Source organism: Manihot esculenta, chromosome 11 (genome assembly GCF_001659605.2).
Source record: "Manihot esculenta cultivar AM560-2 chromosome 11, M.esculenta_v8, whole genome shotgun sequence".
Classification (NCBI taxonomy): Eukaryota; Viridiplantae; Streptophyta; class Magnoliopsida; order Malpighiales; family Euphorbiaceae; genus Manihot; species Manihot esculenta.
Genome location: NC_035171.2, coordinates 32,752,757 through 32,776,641, shown reverse-complemented (window position 1 = coordinate 32,776,641; position 23,885 = coordinate 32,752,757). Strand labels below are relative to the sequence as shown.

At 35.1% G+C, this 23,885-nt stretch overlaps 7 protein-coding genes and 1 long non-coding RNA gene across 12 annotated transcripts; 3 read left to right on the top strand and 5 right to left on the bottom strand.

Moving 5' to 3' along the window:
* Positions 1 to 2,112: 2,112 nt before the first annotated feature.
* On the bottom strand, positions 2,113 to 3,258 carry LOC110626027 (putative protein TPRXL). Its single transcript, XM_021771756.2, has one exon. It carries the CDS (start codon positions 3,102 to 3,104, stop codon positions 2,307 to 2,309), a length of 798 nt encoding a protein of 265 aa, XP_021627448.1. The 5' UTR covers positions 3,105 to 3,258; the 3' UTR covers positions 2,113 to 2,306.
* Positions 3,259 to 5,131: 1,873 nt separating this feature from the next.
* On the bottom strand, positions 5,132 to 8,064 carry LOC110626332 (peroxidase 60). The gene is made up of 5 exons (XM_021772160.2): positions 7,928 to 8,064; positions 6,233 to 6,484; positions 5,958 to 6,137; positions 5,677 to 5,836; positions 5,132 to 5,580 (listed from the first exon to the last, which is right to left on the bottom strand). Exons 2-5 carry the CDS (start codon positions 6,455 to 6,457, stop codon positions 5,132 to 5,134), a joined length of 1,014 nt encoding a protein of 337 aa, XP_021627852.1. The 5' UTR covers positions 6,458 to 6,484; positions 7,928 to 8,064.
* Positions 7,941 to 10,019, top strand: LOC110625724. Its single transcript, XM_021771352.2, has 2 exons — positions 7,941 to 8,241; positions 9,330 to 10,019. The coding sequence occupies exons 1-2, from the start codon at positions 8,133 to 8,135 to the stop codon at positions 9,671 to 9,673; spliced, it is 453 nt and encodes a 150-aa protein (XP_021627044.1). The 5' UTR covers positions 7,941 to 8,132; the 3' UTR covers positions 9,674 to 10,019.
* LOC110626485 (probable calcium-binding protein CML48) lies at positions 9,613 to 13,461 on the bottom strand. Of its 5 annotated transcripts, none has more exons than XM_043961907.1 (6): positions 12,816 to 13,461; positions 12,337 to 12,383; positions 11,308 to 11,483; positions 11,192 to 11,210; positions 10,982 to 11,024; positions 9,613 to 9,749 (listed from the first exon to the last, which is right to left on the bottom strand). In XM_043961907.1, the coding sequence occupies exons 1-6, from the start codon at positions 13,198 to 13,200 to the stop codon at positions 9,700 to 9,702; spliced, it is 720 nt and encodes a 239-aa protein (XP_043817842.1). In that variant the 5' UTR covers positions 13,201 to 13,461; the 3' UTR covers positions 9,613 to 9,699. The 5 variants fall into 5 exon arrangements, with proteins under 5 accessions (XP_043817842.1, XP_021628096.1, XP_021628097.1 ...); XM_021772404.2 differs by having other exon boundaries at positions 9,614 to 9,752; XM_021772405.2 differs by lacking the exon at positions 9,613 to 9,749 and adding an exon at positions 10,371 to 10,536.
* A 441-nt stretch (positions 13,462 to 13,902) lies between these two features.
* LOC110626487 lies at positions 13,903 to 14,680 on the top strand. Its single transcript, XM_021772406.2, has one exon. The coding sequence runs from the start codon at positions 14,020 to 14,022 to the stop codon at positions 14,569 to 14,571; it is 552 nt and encodes a 183-aa protein (XP_021628098.1). The 5' UTR covers positions 13,903 to 14,019; the 3' UTR covers positions 14,572 to 14,680.
* A 225-nt stretch (positions 14,681 to 14,905) lies between these two features.
* On the bottom strand, positions 14,906 to 17,755 carry LOC110626483 (WD-40 repeat-containing protein MSI1). Its single transcript, XM_021772401.2, has 6 exons — positions 17,252 to 17,755; positions 16,821 to 17,147; positions 16,489 to 16,641; positions 15,748 to 15,872; positions 15,476 to 15,571; positions 14,906 to 15,366 (listed from the first exon to the last, which is right to left on the bottom strand). Exons 1-6 carry the CDS (start codon positions 17,594 to 17,596, stop codon positions 15,138 to 15,140), a joined length of 1,275 nt encoding a protein of 424 aa, XP_021628093.1. The 5' UTR covers positions 17,597 to 17,755; the 3' UTR covers positions 14,906 to 15,137.
* Positions 17,756 to 18,471: 716 nt separating this feature from the next.
* Positions 18,472 to 19,799, top strand: LOC110626488. Its single transcript, XR_006352566.1, has 2 exons — positions 18,472 to 19,343; positions 19,459 to 19,799. It is a non-coding gene; the product is annotated as an uncharacterized LOC110626488 (long non-coding RNA).
* Positions 19,800 to 22,262: 2,463 nt separating this feature from the next.
* LOC110626484 (protein FANTASTIC FOUR 1) lies at positions 22,263 to 23,589 on the bottom strand. Its single transcript, XM_021772402.2, has one exon. It carries the CDS (start codon positions 23,303 to 23,305, stop codon positions 22,433 to 22,435), a length of 873 nt encoding a protein of 290 aa, XP_021628094.1. The 5' UTR covers positions 23,306 to 23,589; the 3' UTR covers positions 22,263 to 22,432.
* Positions 23,590 to 23,885: the final 296 nt, after the last annotated feature.

Below are 23,885 nucleotides of genomic sequence, written 5' to 3'. Positions count from 1 at the left end.
ACCACTTTACCCTTATTTCACTTTACATAGATCTTCTATATTATGTAAAAAACATGTATGCATGTGTGTGTGTGTGTGTGTTTGTGTATGTAATATATAACCGTTGCTCTTATTTTATTATATGATGTAAAATTTTCTTTTCTTATTTCAAAAATAACACATGATATAATAAATAAATAAGTATATATTTATTTTAAAAATAAAACAAACCATATGTTACATATACTCTTATTAGTCATTTGCTTATTTAACAGTGATGGTTAAATAAAATTTATCCAACATTTAACATAAATCAGATGCCATCAACTATGAGCTACCTCCAACAAAAAACCAAACAGCACCTACAAGAGTTCAAACAATTTCCATCTAAACGAACTTACTCAAGGTGCTAGTAGACCTTGAAGTACAAAACAACAGACCGTCAACTCCAATGCATCATCTTTAAGATGAATTACAGGGATCCTACTAAAACTTCAAAGGTCGGTCTGTCACAAGCTTTTCCATCCAAGGGCTCAAGACAATAATTAAGGCAAAAAAAATGAGACTCCTAAGGATAAAACAGTCAACTTCATTCTTCTTGCAATTACATGAAGAGAGAAGATGGCCCATAAACCCCAACTAAAATAAATTACTTCTATTCCAATGTTCTAAGCATGATGGAAACTGACCTTCTACCAGCACATTCAATGACATTCATGGACTCTAGTATTATTTCTCCCATATGTTCGTTAATAATCTAATCAATTTGAAGCCAGCTAACATTGTTTTACAAAGAAAAGAGCACCATAACCCTGACTTTGAGCTAGACACTGATGAACAAAAGCACAGCAGAAAAAAATTGCAGGGTTCATGCTTAGAATATTAATGAAGCTCAAACGTTTCACATGTTTTAATGAGGATAGAAAAAAACAAATAATGGAAAATAAGATACACAGTTGAAATCCTTACATTTTTCGCTCAAAATTAGTATAGAATCCATTATCCATCATCACTCATTAAACCTTTGCTGGGATCCATAATTATGGAGTGGAAATGAGGAGAAACCAAAGAGGAGAAATAAAAAGAATAGGAAAAGAAGAGAAATTAAATTTCATTTCTATTGTTTGGATATTTTACTAAAATTGTGGAGAAATAAATTCTCTCTCATCATACAGTTACTTAATTTCCAGGAATTATGATTTGTTTTTATGTGATATTAAAGGTATCTATGTAGTTTTAATATACATAGCATGTAACTATCTCAATTTCCCTCCATTCCTCTCCAAATTGGAAAGATATATTTTGTATTCATAAAGTGAATTTTGGAAATTAAATTTTTTTCCCGTTTCCCTTTCTCTCCCCTCCTTTTTTTCCCTTCAATTATTGTCCAAACAAGAGAGTGTCTAGAAATTCAATTTCTTTTATGTTCTCTTCTCTCCATTTCCCCCAATCCAAACAAGGGAAAAAGCTCTTTTACACTTTCCTTTCTAAATATAGAAACTTAGGAATCCTTTTCATATCCCCACCCAAAATAAAGAGTAATTCTTTTGTCATTCTAGTGTGATCAATCATCAATGTCAGTTTAGCAACAATACTTTATCCTTCAAAACAATCCAATGAACAGCGATTCCCTCGTTTCTGCAGAAACCTTATGGAATGGTTCCAGACTTCAGTTACACTGGAGTACCGTATAGTACTTATGGCTTCTACATTAAGAATAATATTTTTAAAATCCCAAGTGGCTATGAACAGTTCCAAAGTGAAATCCTCATAATCCAATTCTAAACAAAAAAACCATAATTGGTTCTAAGAGTATCAACCCCGATGAGCTTCTTTCTAGGGGCCCAATTACCATGGATAGTGCCTTATTCCTTGTCATTACAGCACATTCACACACAAACCATAACCATTATCAAATGCCAATACTGAAAGTAAATCTCTTGTATATTGTTTATAGTTTTGTTTAGAAACTACACATTCCCACAAGTGTGCTACTATTTGCTTAGCAGATCTTTCATCAATAAGATTAAAGTTTAGAACTTTTTTTTTAAAGAAAAAAGAAAAACATTAACTAAATGTCATCCTTAGTTTCAACGTTTGCACCAATCCCACGTACTATCCTTTCAAGTTTCAATCAAAGAAACAGATGCAAAATGCACATAACAGGATGAAATTAATCTTCACTAGAAGTTAACATATGCACAATTTACCTCCAATAATACCTCAATTACCAATTTAATTAGTTCGATCTTCCACAAATAGCAATAACAATGACAATGACGATTAAGAAAAGAGAAAGGTTGAATCCTCAATAATCAATCTATCAATCAATCAAGGAAACCAGTTCGCCGCCACACCGCATTTCTTACCTGTCTAAGATCCCTCCCTTTGAGTGTCCTCCCGACCCCTTCCAACACCGAGCACGCCAACATCGGCGACTGCGTCCTCGCCACTATCTCGTGCGGCGGAAGCATCTCTCGATCCCCTTCCTCCTCGTCCTCGTCAATCTCGTCGAACTCCCTATGCCTCCTCCTCATCGCCATTGCTAAAACCGGCACATTCACCGGCGCAGACTGGGGCTGATGGAACTTGGAAGAGGAAGAAGATGAAGCAGATATAGGCACTCTCTCCTGTGGTGGCTTAGGGATAGAAGGAATGAAACGAGAAGAAGAGGTCGTTGATGAGGACGAGGTAGACGAGGAGGGCGAAGAAAGCGCTGTTTTCTGGTACAAATGGTGGTGGGAGTTGGTCTTGTTCTCCGGAAGTGCCGCCAGGATACCGAAAGACTCCGGCTGGGCAAAGGCTTTATGGCTATGGGAATGGAGCTGGTGGTGGCGAGGGGAGGAGTTAGAGGAGGGAGGACTATTGTGGGAGTGGGGATAATGGTGATGGTTGGAAGCTTCAGAAAAATCACCGGTGGAGAATATGTCGTCCTCGTTGAGCTCGTCTTCGTTGTTGGAGGTGGTAGACCCGGTGTTCTGTTGCGGAGCGCGGGGATAGGCACTGAGGAAGCGGTCACCGGGCGTCGCTCTCCGGTGGCGGAAGACAGCGGAACCGTTTATGTCCATATCGGAATCGGGGCGGGTAGGTAATTGATATGGTTTCGCGGAATTTGCGCCCTTCATGAGAGAGGATGTGCATCGCTTTGGAGAGAGATAGAGAGCGAAAGATTTGGTGACGTGGCAAAAAGATTAAGAGATGATGACATGCAGGGACGTGTTGCTTAAGAAGAGAGATCACAGCCGTTGAATAAGTGAGGTCCGCATGAACTTAGGAAGGATGCAGGGTTAGATTGGACGAAGTTATTCTAGCATCGAGGGTAGAAGATAACTATTCACAATAGATGAGGAGGAGGGGGATGGAGCGACATAAACGTGGGACAACTAATGAGTGACGAAATCAGTTTCTTCGAGAAAAGGTGGGGCCCTCTATTTTTATTTATTGGATATAAAAAATTACATAACTCCATTAATTTTTTTTAAAAAAGACATAATTTGCAATGATGTTTATCCATTAAAACGAGATTTGGTTAAGGATTTTTCTTTTATAAATAAATTTAATTTAATTTTTTAAAACTTTTTATAGTAAAGCCTGGGATGGTGATGGATATTCCTTTTTTTTATTTTTTTTTTATTTGGACAAATATTTTTCTTTACATTTAAAATATTATAGTTTTACTATAGATGGCAATTACAATGTCATTCCAGTTGCAAAGTATGGATATTCATCACAAGACAAGTCAAAAAGGGTAAATAAAAAGACAAAAAGAAAGGCAAGCGAGCCAGGGGTCACTGGTTTGAACTCTAGATGAATGGATGTAGCATTATCCATAAATTCTGGATGGATGTAGTATTATCGATAGATTTTCTTAGGTGGAAAGGTGAATGAGATATAAAGAGTTGGGCATTGGAGACTAAACAACCCAAAGGCTGAGCTGGCAAGCATGAAATGAGGCGAAGAGACATAAAGTGTGGGGGAACGTGAGGATAAAATCGAATAGAGATTAACTAACTCTGGCAAGTATACAATGCAAGTGTCTGGGAGGTGCCGAGGAAAAAAACTAGTAAAGTTAATCGGTGGAAGCTGGCCTGGGATAGGCATACGGTGTATTGTATGGATGACTATTCTAAACAGGTTAGCTATTAAAACTAAACTGGTTAAATGGTTGGTTATGCGTGTTGTTGAATGGTTGGTTATGTGTGTTGTTGAATGATTGGAGGTTTATGGTATTAAAGTCACTAGATGATACTGTGAATCATGTGTGCTATGTGGGTCTGCTTTGGATACTCTGAAATGATGGTTAAAAATGATTGGTAACTGAGTTTGCTGGTTAGCTGAATTGTAGCTGGGTTTGCTGGTTAGCTTTATTTGTTTTCTCATACCGACAGATTGAGTGAGGGAAGTTGATTTCAGGGAGGTTGATTTGCTTAAAAATTGTATATAAATAATAGATGGGTTGTATTGTACAGTTTGGCTCTTTTGGCAATAAAGATTTTTCCAAAAAAAAAAGACAAAAAGAAAGTGAGAAATCAGAATCTGCAGTCAAATGAAGGATAGATGAGATTATCAGTAGAATGCAGATCCTAAGAATCCTGCAAGTGCCCTCTCTGTTTTTGGCAGTGCCAATGTTGGAACTCTTTCAGTTCCGGCTACCGTCTTTGCTAGTGGGATTGATGATGGAATCCTTGCCAAGTCTTTCAAAACAGAAGATCAAGGCAGGTCTTGCAACTAAGGCTTAGATTGAAATGATTCTTTTAGTTTTCTTTTAGCTCTTAGTGAAAGAATAAGATTCAATGCCTGTAATATTTTATTTTTCAATTTGCATAACATGTGCTGAAGCATAAGTATTATTTTGTTTTCATATTGATTTTCATTAACAAGGAAGAAGTGCTTTTCCAATAAGATAATCAACCTCATAGTGTAGAAAACTGAGAAGCTTCAATTTTATCATCTTGGTTTAAGACTTATAATCCATGATTATTATTCTGCAAAATGTCTTACAAGTGGATAAAAAATAATAAATACAAACGCTGAATCTCTCTGTACTCAAAAGGAATGTGAATAAAAACATAGAATAAAAACGAATACATGAATGACATAAACAAAAGGAAAGGAAAACATGAGACTGCAAATAGCATTAATATGATCATGCTTATTCTTCAATGTTGGAATTAGAACTGCTGTTAGATGGATTGTTAACTGATCGACAATCTCTCCTGATCTCTCCTTGATTTCCAGTGAGGACTTGGACAGCTCCCAACTTAACCATCGCTCGACCAAAGTTGTAGGAGAAATCCTTACCATTAGCTATGGTTGCCACTATGGATTTGGTGATGGGGTCCAAGGCCAGTTCTTGATCAACTTGGAGCACCCCTTTATGCATTAGAATTTGTTGGTAGAAAGAGTTGTCCACAGTGAAAGAACTGGAAGGGTTCTGATCAAGAAAAGTTGTGTTGGTTCCAGCTGAATTTTGGGGACACCTTTGTCTTAGCATGCTGAGTAATGTTGCATCCATGGTTGGGTCAGGTTTTCCAGTATCTTGAAAATTGTAAAGACGATCTTGGAAGAACGAACAATGTGTTAACCCAACGGTGTGGCCACCTGTGCATTAACAAGATTCACAGAGCACAAATTATAACACATTCTTGAATGACTAAAAGAAAGGAAGCTGGTAAATTATGGGAGATTTTGAAGTACCCAGAAGATAAACCATGTCTGTAACATCAAGTCCTTTAGAAGCAAATGCTGCAACAGCTTCAGGAATATTAAAACTTGGAGATGGCAGGTTAACATCTTGAGCAGAAGACACAGACCCATCTCTTCTCCCCGTTTGTACATTGTACCATCCTCCTTTTGCCTGAAAGAAAGAAAAAAAAATGATTAAGATTTATTTGCATAATTCAACTCCGCTTTCAAGATTTGCACAGTAATATAAACTGATGAGTATTGGATAATGTGAGAAATACAATGCAACTTACAAGGAGAACAGAGTCTCTGGTAGCCATTGCTATAATATCAGCACAAGAGACGAGTCCTGGACAGAAGAATTCAACAGCAGCCTTGGCAGCATCAATTATATCATAACCCCTTACGCTTAGATTGGGTTGCGCAGTTTTCTCGCTGTTGCTTCCCTCAAGCAGAATCGATGCATCGCAGCCCTTTTCACATCACACACAATAATGTATATCAATTAGCTGATGGATTCAAGAAATGGTCTGTCCAAACTAAACAAGAACAAAACTAAAAAGCTTACATGAACAAAACAGTCATGGAAGTGCAAGCGAAGAAGAGCAGCGGTGATTGTTTTGTCAGTGATGAATTTTGCTTCTACTACACCACGTACAATAGACTCAACATCAAACTTACACTTGCCTTTATAGAACCCAACTTGCAACTGACCATGGCATTGGCCTGTCAAGTGCACAGAGATGAAAGAAAGGGCTAAACCCAATGCAGCTACTCTTCTCATCATCATCATTATCTCTCGTATGGAGTAACAAAATGGCTGGATATGGAAGAAAGCTGATGTTTGTTAAGTATTTATAGGGAAGTAACAAAGGTAAGAATAAAAATGGTGTGCACGACCATTTATTATGAAACGTGGCCTCCTGTAAGAATATGCATGAGAGTTTTAGAAGTTATATAAGAGGGAATTTCTTGGCGTGTTAGTGTAGTATTACTAGTAAAAATAGAGGATTTGAGCTGTCTTAATTGCATATGCAGTTCTATGAACCAGAAGAATTAAATTAATAAGTAGCTTCATTGTAATGAATTGTTTAATGAGGCTTACATTAGTAGTAAATGAAACAGAATCAAATTTCTTCCACTTTGTACTTATATAAAAGATGAAAATAAATTATTATTATTATTATTTGTAATTTTATAAATTTTCAATTCCTCTAAAGCCAAAAAGAAAAATGTTTTAGTTTAATTTATAAATTTTAAATAATTATAAAGGAATATTTATGGTAAGGGATATGGTCGGTTTAGCCTTTAAACAATGATGATCTAAAAAACGCCTTCCAAATAAATAATTTTAAACTATTTTCTAACAAAATCAAAAAGTAACTACTTCAAATTTAAAAAATAAAATGCAATTTGCTTAAAATATTATTAACTTATTTATTTCACATAAAATATTTATAAAAAAAAATATTTTTCTACTTTTAAATACTGTATTAAATAATAAAATAAATAATTTTTTAAAAACATTTTTTTTATCAATGCAAATATATATTGCATTTGTTTAGGGATTATATGATACCAAAAGCATAAAAAAGAAAAATTAAATCACAAAATATCAAAATAAAAAATCAAACCAATATTACACCTCAATCCAACTACTTAAACAAAAGCAAATAAATTATATTTCTTTTTATTTTTATATACAATAAAATTATATTTCATAATTGCAAAATTACAACCACTAAAAAAGATTATAACAAGCTAATAAATCTTTTCATAGTATAATTTTATTGGTCTGTAGATAATATTCTTTAAAAATATAATTTTGCTACAATATCAATAAAATAAATTAATTAATCATGATACTCAAAAATCTAATATCGTCAATATTGTATTAATATTCAGGCAAAGTAAATACAAATTAGTGCTCCATGGGAGAAACCCTAGAAAATTACAACTCAACCTTTAGATTTTTTTTTTTTAAGGATAATGTTTGTATTTTTAAAATTTATTAAAATAATATAAAATCCAAAAGTAAGATTCGTCATTTTTCTTTTAATTTTAAGTTAAATAAAAAAATTATTATAATTGTTATATTATTCTCGAACGCACTCTATAAAGGAAAGACATATTTTTCATTCTAACAATCATTTTTCTCATTTATTAGTTATTTTAATATTTATTCCTATTTGTTTTCAATATATTAAATTTATATAAAAATAATAATTTTTTAATTATTTATAAGAAATTTAAATTAACCCACCTATGCTCGTGAAAGAAAATTCTCGTTCTGTACATTTCCTGTAGAGGCTGAAGCTTTCCCTCTCTTTCTCGCAAAACCCACATAATCCAAAAAGCTTTATTTCAAATCGATCAAAGGGAAGGAAAATCGATTTCTTCGTCGCTGCCGATTACAGAAGAATCAAAAGTATCTTATTCCTTGTGGGATTACAGAAGGAAACAAGATAATGGGATTCAAGAAACTGGGTTTATTCCTCATCGTTATATTCTTGTTTCTGATTCATCTGCTTCCTCTGCTTGCACAACCCTCGTTAAATACCTCTACTGCTATTACTGGTACTCAGCTACTTTCGCTTCTATTTAATATTTAATTTGCTCTCTTTCAAGATATGGAACTTTCATGATTAATTAATTATTTTGTTAGCTTTTTCATAGCCTGCAGTTTTAAGTGCAGTCTTAAGTATTTTATTCATTCAGTTCTGTAGAATTAAAAGAACAGCTGCAACTGTTTGATTATTTGTTGCTGAGAGCTCCACCACCGTGCATACTATTATAACCGTTTATGGAACTAATCCATTTGAGGACCCACAATCAACAGCTGCTATATCACATCTGCAGAATGTAATGATGCAAACACAGATCACATGAGAAATAAATTAATATAACTATTAAATTAAATATTTATGTATAAATTTATACGTTTATTATATATTTTTAATTGATCTTTTACAAATTTTTTCAGCTTGTTATTGTATACAGTTGGGGTTTATAGTAGATACACTCCAAATAAACAAGTTGATTGACTGAAAGCCGGTGGGCAATATCTTCATAAGCTAAATTAATTTTTGGAATCGAGATAGATTCTTCTGAACTTTCGTTTGTAAAGAACATTGTTCACCAAATCTTCAAGAAAAGCACATTGATTTATTCTTTAGCTCTATAAGAAGCTTTCTTTACCCTTTATTTTTTTTTTTTTCATTTTTAATGTTTTTTATATGAAAAATGGTAGGCAAATGGGTTATCTAACCTTTAGTGCTAAAGAATCTTTGATGACTCGATGCCTCAACTCCCAAAAGCAAATGATGCTGTGCGGCATGTGGGGTCCCGCAGTGCCTAATCATAGCAAACCAACCCATCTATGAGTTTTAACATGCACCCTGCTCATAATTTGGTCACCGTGAATGGTAAAACTTTTGTCATCCACATTCACTAATGGACTTGAAATTGATTTATAAACGAGCACATGCTAACGTTGTTATCCTCAACTTTATAAATCATCTTTGGATCAAAATGTCTAGAATAATTAGCTTATTAGAACTATATTATTAGTAAAGACTTGGAGCTGAAATAGAGGCTTATTGCTTAAATGATGAAGTCATGTCATGTTCTATATAATCAGTTCTCAAAGGAACCAAATGCTGCAGACCAAAAAATCGGCAGAGGAGAAGGAATGACAGGAAGATTTGAAGTTGCAACAGGGCTCCAGCGGCTGTTCGCAGTAAACAGAAAGGGCGGAGGCCATGGAGGTGGCCATGCAGGTGGCCGTTCAACAGGAACCGGAGCACATGGTGGAGAGGATAAAGGTAATGGTGATGCGGGAGCCACACACGGTTCAACCGTAGTTCCTGTGTATGCTGCTGGGGCTATGAACCATCACCAATATAATAGCCACCACCATGGTTCTAATGAAGGCTCCCCGAACTACGCTGTTTCCAGTTGTTTGGTTCTCGTAGCTTTGGCTGTTATTCTTCTGGAGTATTTTGCTTAGCTTACCGTAGTGCAGTTTATAGTGTACTAAATCACGACTAGATTTGATGTGAAACCTAGTGTGATTTTTCTCCCAACTTCTGAAAGAAATATATCACTTCCAATTAGCTTAAGAACTTGATATTTTGTAAATTTTTAGCATATAAAGAGAGAGACACAGATAGACCCTCAGCACAGAATGTCGAGTTACAGAACGTAGGATTCAAAGTCTGAGGTAGAGTTCCAAAACTTCTTTGTGTTATTTACCTTTTTTTCATTTAAAACGTATCTGTTGTGCCATAATTAACAATTACGGTTCCATATTTAAAAAAAAGTATACAAAAGTGTTTTAAATTTTTTGTTCTATACTTTCGTGCTTCCCTTCATTTATACCGTTAATAATAAAGATTGTTTTTTTTTTTTTTAAATTACTTATAAGGATATTCTTATATGGGCACTTGAGATAAGAATATCCTTAGGTTAGCTTTCACACGAGACTAGATTTAAATTTTAATTTTGTTGTATATTTTTGTCATTTCCTCTATTTATACCATTAATAAACAGTTAAAATACGTATTTTTTTTCTTTTGGGGCTTTTCATATGGCTACGCCTGAGATTAGATTAGTACTTAAGAATATCCTTGAGTTAGTTTTCACGCACCGAGACTATTCGTACGATCTTAAGGACCAATTTTTATCATTCAACAACAAAAAAATTCTTTTAACTTTATGTAGATAAATTATTATTTTATTTTTGAGTTTTTTATTATTCTTGAACACTTTCATCTCCGTTTTGCTTATATACTATTAGGCATTAGCTCCCAAACTTCATCCCTGAAATTTTATTGTCCATACTTTACCATCTTTAAATCCCTTACGGATTACCTGACAAAAATGAACAAAAATGTTGGTTAAAGACACCTTCATCTATTCTTCCAAATAGAAGAAATCAAATATTACTAATAGCATAAGACACAGAAAAAGGCATTTACCTTGCTATTTCTAGCTGTGTGTTTCTATGGTTGTTATGGACAAAATTCAGAATTAGTAGCATTGGGAGATTATCATTGTCTCTATACACATTTCTAAAAAATGATAACGGCTAACTTAACAGACAGGTTCTTCCGCCCTCTACAAACAAAACTATAAATTTTAAAATAAAAAATCAAAATAAAAAACAAATAATTGAATACAACTCTTGAACTAGAGAGTAATGAGGGGGGGGCACACTAAACAAAGATCATAACATGGGAGTTTCACAATCAATCATATGATACAAGAAAAGGAATGACCATAGACATGAATTCATCATAATTGAAGGTTGCTGTACCAGTATAACGCGAATCCTTCTGCTTAAATCTCTCAGTTAAACCCTGAAAACCAGAGATTAAAATGAATATCAAGATCCTGCAAAAAAGACTTTCATCATTCTACAAGGGTGCATTTGCATACTTCTTAAGGCACCATTTTTATCTAGGGATAATATTGACCGGTGAAATAAGGTGAAGAATATAATAAGACTTCTAAGTTATGGTCTCACCTTCAGAATCATACCACATCTGCAAGTCAAAACAACACAAGACAAAAGAAATATAATCAGATTTAAAATCCCATTTAAATCAATTCATTTCAGAAAAATCTAAACGAAGAACTTACTCAACAAAATCATCAAAGTTGAGTTCTATCTTTTTGCCACTTCCATCATCATACTTGGAAATCAGTACTTTGAGAACAGGAGGTGGGATTGCATAACCAATGCCATAAAGAGCATCCCTCAATTCAAACAAGTCGATTTTCCCATTCCTGTCTTTATCATATCTCTCAAATATCGCCTGTGCAAAAGAAATTTATAAACTCATCGTTTAATAGCTACACTCATGTCACACAACTAGCACGTGACAATAGCATCTTCAAAGTAAAAAACCTCACAATAACAAAAACTTAGTTGAGGCATTCTAGCTGAATAATGATGTTTATGCCATTGTATTATTATTTCCATGGACAATCAAATGTGTTCTGCCATTGAAAAGAATGGTGATGATTCAACACTTGTGCACATGCACACATGAGCTCACTTAACAAGTACCTAAACAACTCTTTTCCTCCCCAAATATTTTGTCATATATTAAAAGAAAAAGGAACACCCACAACATCATTGTAGATATGTTTAGATCTGATTAATGAAATAAGCTTGACTTTCTATTTTCCTTTCCTCCATATTCATGACAGATTAGCACAAAGAAGTAATAATAACAAAGGTTTAGCATTTTAGTCTACTAGCAATATCTTCAACAAAAAGTTCCATTCCTCAGACGTTGCCAACAAAAATCAAGACAGTTTAGAGTTGAACAAGTTGCATAAATGGGAATTAATGCTAGCTAAGAGGAGCACATATTTTCTCTTCCAGTGTGAATAAGTAGAATTATAAATTAACTATGAATTCATTATTGAAGCTAAACAAGGCACATTTGCAATTCATTTCCCTATAAATTCTTCTACTATATAGACTATTGACCTTCAATTATAGATAGTTAAAATGAATATAAGAATCAAAACAGTTTTCAAAAGGCTGATAATTGAATCACTATATACCATTGGCAAAACATATCCGAAAAAGGAAATGCTAATGCATGAATTTTCTTAGAAGGCAACTTAAAAGAAAGTTTTAAGTATGAAACTACTCACTCGCCATTGACCAAGACAACTCCACAAAGCAGCAAACTCGTTAGGCCCTACATTAAAAAGGAAAAGCCGACATCACTGTTGTGCAATCATACCTTCCCAACAATGTAAAAGTAAAGGCATCCAATTTGAACAGATCAATGAAATTTAAAGAGAAAGCTTAAAACCCCTTTTTTTTCTTTCTTTCCTTTGTTGCACAGCTCACACCCAATTTTAATTAAAATTAAAAATCTGTGAGATACAAAAAAGCAACACAAGCATATCCCAAAAACATATTCTTACAAAAATGAAAAGTACCCATGTATAAACTAGATATAGTCTCCAATTTCACAGAAACAATCAAATTGAATGATGATAGATTAGAATCACTAGAAAATCGCGGTCTCAACAATTAAAATCCCCAAATCAACAACAAGATCTTATCTAATCCAGTATATTAGTAATATTCAGTTTGTCCTCAGATCAATTATTTTAGAACTCACCAATTCGTAGAGGATCATGTGGATTCTTGAACAGAAACATAAGCAGCCTAATAGTCCCAATATTGAATCGCTGGTATCCAGAAGAGAGAGCTTGTTGCAACTCGTTCTCATCTATATATCCACTCCTGTCCCTATCCACCATCTGAAAGCTCCTAATCACATCTGGATGTGTTCCCTGTGGAAAACCAGAGTACCCATAAGAGTACTCGCTCCGTCCATATCCTGCCGCATAAGAAGGCGACGGTTGATGCTGCTGCCGCATGTAATCACTTGGAGGAGGACTATCATATGCGTGGTTCTGCTGCTGGTCAAAAGAGTCCGGCAGGGATGGTGCAGAAGGGGCATATGACTGCTGAGATGAGTTTGGTCTGGTATAAGAAGACATTGAAGGAGTAAACAGTGAATCAAAAATTTATATGGGGCTGTGTGTGTGTGTGTGTATATATATATATATATGTAGTCAGAATGATAAAACTTCTTTCTTAAGTTTGATAAACAGCGTGGAGCAGTCAATGCAGTGCGTAAGCTGGTGATGCATTCATGGAGGTTGCTTTATGGCTTCCTCCGCCTACAACTTCTTTCTCCTCTTATCCCCGCTTTAAGGATGAGATTGAGAAATCAATGCGTGAGTATGTGGTCTTGAACTCTGAAAATATATACCTAAATTATTTAAAAATTGAAATTAATATGATTTTACGGCTTTAATTAATTGGCAGTGTAATTTTTTAAATATTTGAATAAATTTATGAATATTTCAGAAACTTATGCTATTTATTGACTAATTGCATAGTTAAAAAAATTATTGGCATTACAAACTTTTTTTTAATATGTTAATTATCAAATGATAAAAATTTAAATCAAGATTAAATTTACAATATCTTAATTAAACAAGTAGTAGATTTTTTTTTTCTAAGAAACTAGTAGTAGATGAGTAAGATTTATGGAGTTTGTGGGTTTATTTTGTCGACCGACTCAAAAGCCTTCGCGATTTCACACAACCGCGCCGCGTCCACGTGTCGTGCTGTTCCTCGAAATCTGCCCAAAGTATGTTTTATCAAAATACCAAAATCTCCTCGCATTAACCCCTAGGCTACGATCCACGTAGACTTCACTCCCGTAATTTCACTCATGACTCACCAGACCCGTTTGACATAACAATTTGAATACCGAGAAGAGGAGGTAGATAGATCTACCTGCTAAATCCATGGGCAAAAAGGTCAAATGGAGCTGGACGTCCGCTTTCATCGGTGCAGCGTCGGCTACGGCGTTAACAGCCCTCATCAACTCCAAGCCCAAAGACCCAACCTTCCATTTGATTTCAATCGACTTAACTTCCTTCAAGCTTAACCTTCCCGTCCTCGACGCCGAGCTACTCCTCACCGTACACGTCACCAACCCCAACATCGCCCCAGTCCACTACTCCTCCACCACCATGTCCATCCTCTACGACGGGTCTCTCCTCGGCTCGGCTCAGTTGGAGGCGGGCTCTCAGCCTTCCAGGTCATGTAAGTTGCTCCGGCTCCAGGCTCGGCTCAACGGGCTCCAGCTGGCTCACCATGCCTACAAGTTTTTCAGCGACGTAACTAAGAGAGAGATGGTGCTTGATGCTAAGGTGGATGTTGAGGGAGCGGCTAAGCTGGCGTTGTGGGAGCACAAGTTTAAGGTCCACGTTGACAGTCATGTGACCGTTGATCCCTTGTTCCTCGATGTGATTGATCAGGAGAACAAGTCCCAGCTGGATCTCCTTCTTACTTGAGGCTGATGCTTTGTATTTTTTACATGGAATGAACAATTCTCTGCTCTCAAAAACGATGTCATATCTGCGGCATTTGTTATGAAGTTATGGGAATTAATTTTACTCGTTACATTTTCATAGCAAATTTTATGTGTTAATTGCCAAATGAAATTATCCAATCAAATATATATTACTAGGGATTTTGAAAATGCTTTCTGCTGTTTGAAACTCTAATTCCCTCACGCAATTCAGGGGTAAAATCTCCATCAGCAACTCTTTCAAGTTTAAAATCATAACCATAACAGGCACTCTTGTCTTCACTACATAGTAAATACATACCATTGATTTCAGGATGTGAATGCAAATAGTAATCAAGTTCTACATATATAAATATTATGGATCACTATGCTTCCAATTCAAAAATAGGTCTTTCCTGAGCTCAACAGGGAGCCAACGAATATTGGAGGCCAGATTGGCAAACATTACAAAGAGAATAAAAAAGAAAAGAAATAAATAATACTAAGCTACCTATTTTATAATTGACATTTATCCAACACCCTAGGCTCCCAAAGCAATGGAAAATACACTTAGGATCCTTTGGTGGATTCATCTCCAGGTATGTCATCTTCATCATGGTAGATATTCTCTGCCATTTGCCATATCTGAAGGATGTTGTCTTCAGCAACACTTGCAATCACCCAGTCTTCACATGGATTCCATGAAAAATCTGATATTTTACTTGTGTGGCCACCATGAATAAAAAGCAACTCTGGAGGGCCATCTTCAGCATCTTCTGGTGTCTGTTCATCATCAATCCTACAAAAGAAAAAACAACGATCACTTAGAAACTAAAGCCGCGTGAGGTGGCAAACCATTCAATTACAGATCTCAGCTAAACTATTTACAAGTCTATTGAAGGCCAAACCTGCTAAGATCCCAGACCATGAGCCTCCTACCAAGGCAACAAGACGCTAAGATAGTTTCATTCTTTGGATTCCAACCAACTTGGAAAACCTCCTCCCTGATGTACATAAGAATCATATAAAATTGCAAGTTTTGAGTTGAAATAGGATTTTTTTTTTTTTGGACATTGTTCACATGCTTATTGGCACACATGCATCTGCATGCAGTATTGTGATTAGAAGTCCACAAGTTTAGACTATCTGAAGAAATGCACCATACAGATAGATTACTTACTTGTGACAGTCAAACGTGTGTAGCGCTGTGCTGATTTTCCGTAAATCAAATAACTTGACAGTTTTGTCAGTGGATCCCGTTGCAACAACCCATTCATTGAAAGGATTAAAAGCCAAGCAGTTAACCTAGGATGAAATTAGGAAGGAAAAAATCCCATAATTGTACAACTTAAGAATCTAATCCTCTAGATATATCAAAGATTGCACCGTACATAGCATTTAAAATAACATTACTAACTCATCAGCAATTTAAGTATCAAAAGCTCAAGGTTACAGAGAATGCCATGTACATCTGTGCAGTCTTCCGGTATAAGAAGATGACAAAATGACAAGAAATCAATGTTATGCAGATCACTTTGCATGGAACACACCAGCCAGCAGACAATTAAATGTTAGTATTCATAAGCCACAGTGGCCAAAGCAGCAGACATATACAGGAAAAATCAAATGAGTGTAATTATAGTTGAGTGAGAGAAAATAATAACTAATAGGACTTCTGGCTGGGAGGGTATAAAAAAAATAAAGGCTCTCAACAGAACAGCTGAGGTAACAAACAAGCAAAGGGCGTAAAAGACCAGTATCCTGGTACTGCTACACAAGTACATGGGTTATCCACATGGTTTCAACTAAACATTCTGCGGACAGAGGGTAAAATGCAGAGAACTTATCACAACAATCCACAACAAAGATTCATCAAATAATTGTTCACCCTGCCAAAATCAAAATTTTGTTGGAAGCTTACCTCACTCTGGTGTGCAACAACTGATTGGACAGGCTTTGTGTTTCCTGGAGTTCGGAGATCCCATATAAGCAGGTACTGATCATCCCCAACAGAGCCAAATAAATATTCATGTCTCAGATGCCAAGCAACATCTTCTACAACACCTTCATGAACCTATGTAGCATAAATTGAACGTCATAATAATTTGTAAACCAAGGATGAAAACATAAGCGGTGTTAATATGAGCAATTAAAGTTGATGCTTTCCCCCCTATTATTGTCACAATTGTGAATAAGAAGCATTGCGTCTAAGATATAGTGAAACCAGGAAAAAATAATAATAATAAAGGACACCTTAAAAATTTGCATAGCATCGAGAGACTTGTTCTTAGGAGTGGAATTGATGTCCCACAAACAAATTTGAGCATCATCGGAACCGCTAAGCAAGTGGCCTTGTTTAAAGTTACTCCAAGATAAACCATAACCTTCAGTGCTATGGCCTCTCAATCTCAAATCAGGAGTACAAGCACCATCTAAAGGGGGCTTTGATGGGTGTTTGCTGTAGTCAAAGACATAAACTTCAGCACTAACAGTCTTAGTAGCAATAATAAAAGGGTTTTGAGGCATATAACGAGCCCTGTTAACCTCCCCATCGTGATTGATTTGCTGAATTATTTGGACCTGCAAAAGGAATAACCTTATATCTTTGATTTTTCATTTTTAACAATTTAAACTAACACTAAATAATTCTAAAAAAAAAAAAAAGAAATTAAAAAGGAAAAAACCTTGCCATTGGCAGCTCCGAAGCCGCCAAAATCAGAGCGGTCGTCGTCGTATTGGCGGGCATCGTTCTCAGCATCATCGAGGGGAAGCTGGACCTGGGCAAGCATGAGGTAGTTTGGCTCGTTCTCGGAGGTGTGAGTACCGAGAATCATCTTCTGTACGGAGTAATCCTTCCCAGGAGGCTCCTCGCGGTCGGGTAACCACTCGACGGTAAGGGAGGGCCACTCGAGAGCATGAGTGATGACCAGATCGTAGAGGAAAGGAGTGTTCTTTTTCCATATTTTGTATTCTTCGTTTATGAGTCTTTCTTCTATCTCCCCCCTCATCTCCTCATCGTCTTTTCCCATTCCTCTTCCCCGATTGACTCTCTTTCTCTTTCCCTCTCTTTCTTCAACTCTTCTTTCTCTCTTCTCTGTCAACACAGTGGTAGCTAGGGTTTCCTAGGCAGTGAAATTTGGGGACGGTTTCCGCCAAAACCACAATGTTTCCGCCAAAATGATTTCAGGTATCTTGTAGTAGTATTTTTTTTTTCCTCAACGATATTTGGTAGAAAGAAAATATTATTAAATGAATTTCAATTTAAAACTTAATCAAAAATTAATTTACTGTGGTTCTGATTTTTCTTATCTTAATTTATATTTATACATTTAACTAATTTTTTATATAAATTATATTTATAAAAAATTATACTTCCAACTGAATTACATATATTTTTTATTATGGAATCAAATTAGACTAAGCAAATATATTAGACTTGAATATAAATAAAATGCCATAAATTGAAAATAATAGAACAGAATATTATATAATTTAACTTGCAAATTGTCATGATAATTTATTAATGAAGAAAATTAATAAATGAAGGAATATAAAAAATATTATTAATATTTTTATATTTTTTCTATTTTATAATTTTTTTATATTAATTTTTTAATTATATTAATTTTAAATATATTAAATTTTATTAAATATTAAAAAATATTTTAAACCAAGCTAATTCACCAAATTCAGAGACACAAATAGTCACATCAATTATTAATTTCACCGCACACACCGACTGACACCATTTACTTGTTCATTCTTTGATTGCCAATTTGCATTTTCCCCTGATATTTATGTTGCTAAGCACATGGCCTTTTTTTACCTGCTCAAAACTTCAGTTTTACGTGGCAATATTACCTACTTTATTTACTATATCCAATACTGGAGGATGGATGATGCTATTTTTATCGTTTGTTTAATTCAGAGTCTTGTATATGCTGCTGACTGAGGCAGCACCTTCTTCCCCCTGACTTTATGTCAGCGATATGCTGGGTTCAGTGGTTTCTAGAGAAGCCCAAACTATGGTTCTGCAAGTTGCAAAATATTATTTTACCCTATTGAATATTGGTTCCGAACTGAACCTCAAGATGGACTTGATTCATGTGATCACTGGAAGTCAGTGATGCAGGGGGATGCTGGGGCTAATATGGTGAGAAAGGATAGTGTAGTATTTGGTGATTCTGTTTTAGTTTTGGTGTGGATCACATTGCTCGCCACTTAGTTTTTCTATCCTGATTGTTTTAGTTTTCTTGCTTTTGAGAGTTCATTTATAAAATGTTTTCTTGTCCACCTTATTTAACAAAATCCAGTCTGGTTGCTTACAAGTACTCTGGAGTGGTGTTCTGTGCTTCGAAACAAAATATCTTGTGTAGTATATCTTTTCTTCATTGTAAAAAGTCAAATCACAAGACTATTACAGTTTGCTACAATATAAAAATTGAGGATGTTAACCTTTCCTTCATTCCATCCCATGAAAGGAAGAGGGCTACTTTCTGAGAAAGTAACTTAAATTGGTGGTAGGTCTATGACTGATGTTCATGAAGTTCCCATATTGACAATGAAGTGTGTATCTAGTGGTAACAAGGCCTGCAATCAATTGTGAGCATCTTCTGTGTGTGGCATTTCCATTTTGATCTCCATGGAAAGGGATTAGTTTACGTCTTTACGAATTCAGGTATCTTCTATTAGCTTCAAATCGCATTAGAAAGGAAATAATCCAGAGTGAGCATGGAGATAGCAAGATCATACTTTACGGGAACTCGTTCAGAGCAGGTTTCCTTTCTTTATTATTAGTATTATTATTATTTTAATATGTTGTTATTGAGTTCATGGACATGTAGATCTTAAATAATTTGAGGTGCATGACCCAGTTGGGGAATTGTTGCAGTTGCTGGTGATAAAGAGGAAGCTGTTCTTGTTGCTAAGTTTGATATAGACAAATCCAAATACAAGAGACCTAGTTTGGGGATATTTTGAGATTGATGTCCAGATCTTTACAAGGTTCTCTTGACATTAGGTGGCAGTGAACCCTTGCTGTGATTTTATGCTGCTTATTACAAACAACAGCACAACGTTGTAGAGGTAACCAGTTAACTTCATAAAACATTTTCCCACATATGTTATATTTATGGGATGAGGAAATAGTTCATATATGTTTGAAGATCAAAGAGAAATTACTTAGAACGTGATGAATTTGAATCTAAGGCCTGTTTTATGATTTACAAAGCATATAGCTTCTTTTCCCTTTTCTTCTTTTTCCTTTTTCCTCTTCTTTTTTTTTTTTTTTTCTTTAGGCCTTAATTCTTGATTGAAAAAGTGGTATATAGCTGTCACATACTGTAGTACTGTGGTCCACCATTATCCATTAGAGGATTCATACTTGCAAGATTGCCTAGGTCAATACATCACATGATTTTGGATGGTCATGCAAAGCGATAACATGCGGTCCCAAAAGTTTGGAATCCTTACTTTTTGTCCTCTTCACCCTAGTTGATTTCATTAAATTGGCATCCCAAGATTTACTTCAGGACGGGTGCATACATAATAGCATAGGTCATGTTTGGTGCTTGTTCAATGGTCTGTTCAATTTATCTCATAAATAACAGTATACTGATAGGCTGCAGCCATATGCTGGGATGAAAAAATTACTTGTGTGATTGTAGATGGTTTCTTTGTTTGGATGTAGGGAAATAAAGAGAAGAGAAGGGGAGGAAATTTCACTTGTTTAGACAACAAACAGGGGAAGAGAGAAGATGAGAAAGGAGAAGGAAGAGAAACCTAAAACATATTTTCTCTAACTTGCAGTGAAATGAGAAAATTAAATATTACGTCTATCAAAATTACTTGTATAACCGCAGCATCATATTAAAAAATTATAACTTTTTGGCAATTAAGTAATGCTATTAGGAGAAACTTTTTTTATTTCTTTCTATATTATTTAAAAATTGGCTTAGTTTAAAAATGCATGGTATTTAAATATTTCCACGCTCCCTGTGGTTTGCCCTTGTTAGGGCTTCAAATATTGTATGCATGGTAAACTGGTATTTTAAACAAATAGAAAAAGAAATTTATTATCTTTTTTTTTTCTCTCTTCATTTTTCATCTTTAATTTATCCTTATTTCCTTTGCACAATTAAGAATCCACACGAAGGTTGGCAATGTAGAATTTATTCTTTTCATTTCGTAAGGAGATTTTCTTCGTTTCTGTTTATTTGTTTATTTCAATTTATCAATGTAAAATATGAATTTATTTATTAAAAATAAATTATATGTCAGAAATATAATAGTAAATTATTTATTTATTTCTCATTTTATAGTAAAATCCAACCAATGTATTTAAATATAGATAATAAATTAAATATTTTTTAATAAAATTAATAATAAACTAAGTGGATTACATGGATTTAGAGTGGGAAGACTTCCTCCCTCTCTTCATCCCACATACCATCAAAGTAGGGAGAAATGACCAGATCTGGGATGTGGCAAAGTGCTATACAGTCCATATAGCTATGAGGCCAGGCAGAAACAGATTTTATCTATTTTTAAGATTTGGGATCCATTTCTTGCCATGTGTCCAGGGAAAGGGATCTTTCTGTTTATTGTCCATAGAATATCTGCAGTCTAACAGGTTTCTGGAATGCTCTGTTCTCTTTCAACGTCTTTCATGTTGAAAAAGATTACTATAAGAATCTATTCTGGTTCAGAATTACTTGGTTCTGGGGCCTGAATGTGTAGTATTTGGTATGTAAGCTGGTATTATCAAACCTTAAATAAGCCTGATTTATGTGTTAGCAGAAGGGCGTATTCATATGAGGTTCTGGGTGTTCCACTGAACAAAATCCACAATTCTCAAAGCCTGCTTCGATATTCAGGATATAGTCATCATGTCCATCGAAAGATAAAATAAACTAAAAACATGCGCGTACACACAGTAGTATCACATGCTTTGCATGAAAGGTGTAGTTTTGATTTGTCATGCCATTATCAGAATTCTTATGCAGATCTTGAGTCATAATCTGTTCCTTTCCAGCTACCGTAGAAAGTAGCTGAAAGATCTTAAAGAGAATGTCAAATTTGCATGCTTTTTCTACTTCCATAATGCCTTTAGTGCAATTTGGTGTCATAGCTAATTTGGAGGTTCCAGCTGTTTCTTCGTCTAAACAATTTCATTGTTTTCCTTTCCTCTGCACATGAATATCAAATGTTTCTGTGCTGGAATATGGGGACATTATGTAAAGCAGGTTATTTTTTATTTTTTAATTGCCAAACAATGGTCTCCCAAGAATATGGTGCAAGAGTGATTGAATGGAAATTGGAAATTTTATATTGGGATTGACAGTTCACAGGGACCCTCTAAAAGTAGTTGATATCATAATTGATGCAAGTGTGGATACCCATAAACTGAATTTTTGTTTTTTAAAGTTGCCTTTCTGTTCAAGGCAAAACTCAGAATGCACATCATTCAGCATCTGAATTAATTTAGAGGAAATAGATTATTATATGTATGAAAATTTTTAAGTATTAATTATCATTAATACAACTGTAGAATACTCACTGATGCTTTGCAATCTTAATTGTGAAATCCAATTATTGTGTTATTCTTTCTTTCTTTTTAATAGATTCTTGATGCTCTGAATGCGAAATATAAAGCAAAAGAAAAGAGCGGGTGAGAGAAAAAGAAAGGGAAGGATAAGAAATTACGCTTAGCTAGTCGGAGATATTTTCCTCTTTTTTCTCTGTTTATTTGAAAATAACTCTGGAAGAAAAAACAGAAGCTAGAGATTTTTCTACTAGAGCAAAAAATATTCCTACCGATATATGACAATTGCCCTTGACTTTATGCCTGCTGCACCTTGTTCTTTTCATCTGTCATCTTCCTCATCATTTTTGTTGCCTGTTTCTTCATTTTCTTCTTGCTCAGTATCTTCTATGTAGATTCCTTCTCCCCCCACCTCTTCATCACCATCTTCTTCTTCAAGAATTTCATCACTTGGCTGAACAAAGTGCAGCTTTAAACGGCCATCTTCTCTACATGCATGTAAAAGCTCTTGGCTAGGAATCCTTACTTGCTTAAGCACGAACCTGCCATCATGTCTATAAGACTTGAAGGAAACCCAAGGCTTTCCACTCTTGCCTATGCATGAAATTGGCGGAGGGAATGCTCTGCCATTCTGCCTGGACCGCCGGATTTCTCCACTTAGATTCTGTGTTGTTGAATGCCTTGTAATGCTTGCTTTCTCTTCTTGGTCATTCCAACATTCGTTTATCTCATTGTTAAAGTAAACATCATCAAAGCTTTCAAAACCAAGCCCTTCTGTGCATAGTTGCAAGCTCTCATATTTCCTTTGTGAAAAGCTCTCGCCATTATTGTGGCCACCTATGTATTGATGATTCTTTGGTGTGCTTGAAAAGAAGTCCTGTGATGGGCTCTTCTTGCTCTCATATTCATTATCTAAACTATCAAGTTTGTCCAGTTTTGAAGTTGCAGGGTGTGGGATTGAATCTATACAAGATGAGGAAGGGGAAGAGAAGCATGATACAGGAAACGAAGGTGGTGATGAAAGTAACTCAGAATTTTCTTTGAAATGAAGCTCACCGAATATGTCAGCGAACGATGATTGCTGGATGGGTTTTACAGGCTTGATTTGCTTCCAAGAAGAGAGGGATTCAAGAAGTGGAGCAGTTTCTGGTAATGGATTTTCGAAGATATGCTGAAGGCTTCCACAGGCAGCCATGGCTTAGTTCTTTAGTATTGTTTTCCTCCTTTAAGAGGCTTTAGAGAAAATGAAAGAAATAAAGATAGAGGGTTTGTTGATAAAGGGAGAGAAAGAAGCACGAGATTATCATGAGTAGAAAAAATCAATAGATGATGCTATTTATTAGGGGAGTTAGGATGATAAGTTGTGGCCTTATGGATGATGTCCACTTGGAATGTAACAAGAATGGATGATATTGAAGATGGGTCTAAATTTGGTGGTAACAGATACATGAAAAAAATTTCAACTTTTTTCAGAAGATTTAAATTACAAAATATGGGTTTTTTTTTTGTTTTTAAAAAAATCCAAATAAACCAAAGATTGTCTTGTTCTTTTATACCAAATGGGTTGTAATTTTATGTTCATTGTTTTAAATGGTTAATATATTTAATAAAGACAATTTTTGGAATGGCCGTTTTAACAGTAACCATGTGCTGTATGTATTTGGTGGCATGAGCTGCATCAAACGTTATGGAATTAGGTGGCAAAAGCTGCATCAAACAATAACAAAAAAAACTTGCGACTCTGTTGAACTTTGTTTAGAGTGTATCCGAGGATT

Excerpts from the sequence above, each read along its gene's own strand:
- LOC110626487 (XM_021772406.2), top strand. The coding sequence starts at position 14,020 with ATGGGCAAAAAGGTCAAATGGAGCTGGACGTCCGCTTTCATCGGTGCA.
- LOC110626485 (XM_021772403.2), bottom strand. The coding sequence starts at position 13,200 with ATGTCTTCTTATACCAGACCAAACTCATCTCAGCAGTCATATGCCCCT. Across the intron at positions 12,384-12,815 it reads ACATGATCCTCTACGAATTG|GGCCTAACGAGTTTGCTGCT; the intron begins GTGAGTTCTAAA and ends TTTTTAATGTAG. Across the intron at positions 11,484-12,336 it reads GTTGTCTTGGTCAATGGCGA|GCGATATTTGAGAGATATGA; the intron begins GTGAGTAGTTTC and ends TCTTTTGCACAG.
- LOC110625724 (XM_021771352.2), top strand. The coding sequence starts at position 8,133 with ATGGGATTCAAGAAACTGGGTTTATTCCTCATCGTTATATTCTTGTTT. Across the intron at positions 8,242-9,329 it reads TACCTCTACTGCTATTACTG|ACCAAAAAATCGGCAGAGGA; the intron begins GTACTCAGCTAC and ends CAAATGCTGCAG.
- LOC110626484 (XM_021772402.2), bottom strand. The coding sequence starts at position 23,305 with ATGGCTGCCTGTGGAAGCCTTCAGCATATCTTCGAAAATCCATTACCA.
- LOC110626027 (XM_021771756.2), bottom strand. The coding sequence starts at position 3,104 with ATGAAGGGCGCAAATTCCGCGAAACCATATCAATTACCTACCCGCCCC.
- LOC110626483 (XM_021772401.2), bottom strand. The coding sequence starts at position 17,596 with ATGGGAAAAGACGATGAGGAGATGAGGGGGGAGATAGAAGAAAGACTC. Across the intron at positions 17,148-17,251 it reads TCGGAGCTGCCAATGGCAAG|GTCCAAATAATTCAGCAAAT; the intron begins GTTTTTTCCTTT and ends TTCCTTTTGCAG. Across the intron at positions 15,873-16,488 it reads TTGTTGCACACCAGAGTGAG|GTTAACTGCTTGGCTTTTAA; the intron begins GTAAGCTTCCAA and ends ATTTCATCCTAG.
- LOC110626332 (XM_021772160.2), bottom strand. The coding sequence starts at position 6,457 with ATGATGATGATGAGAAGAGTAGCTGCATTGGGTTTAGCCCTTTCTTTC. Across the intron at positions 6,138-6,232 it reads TCCATGACTGTTTTGTTCAT|GGCTGCGATGCATCGATTCT; the intron begins GTAAGCTTTTTA and ends TGATGTGAAAAG. Across the intron at positions 5,581-5,676 it reads AGACATGGTTTATCTTCTGG|GTGGCCACACCGTTGGGTTA; the intron begins GTACTTCAAAAT and ends GTTAATGCACAG.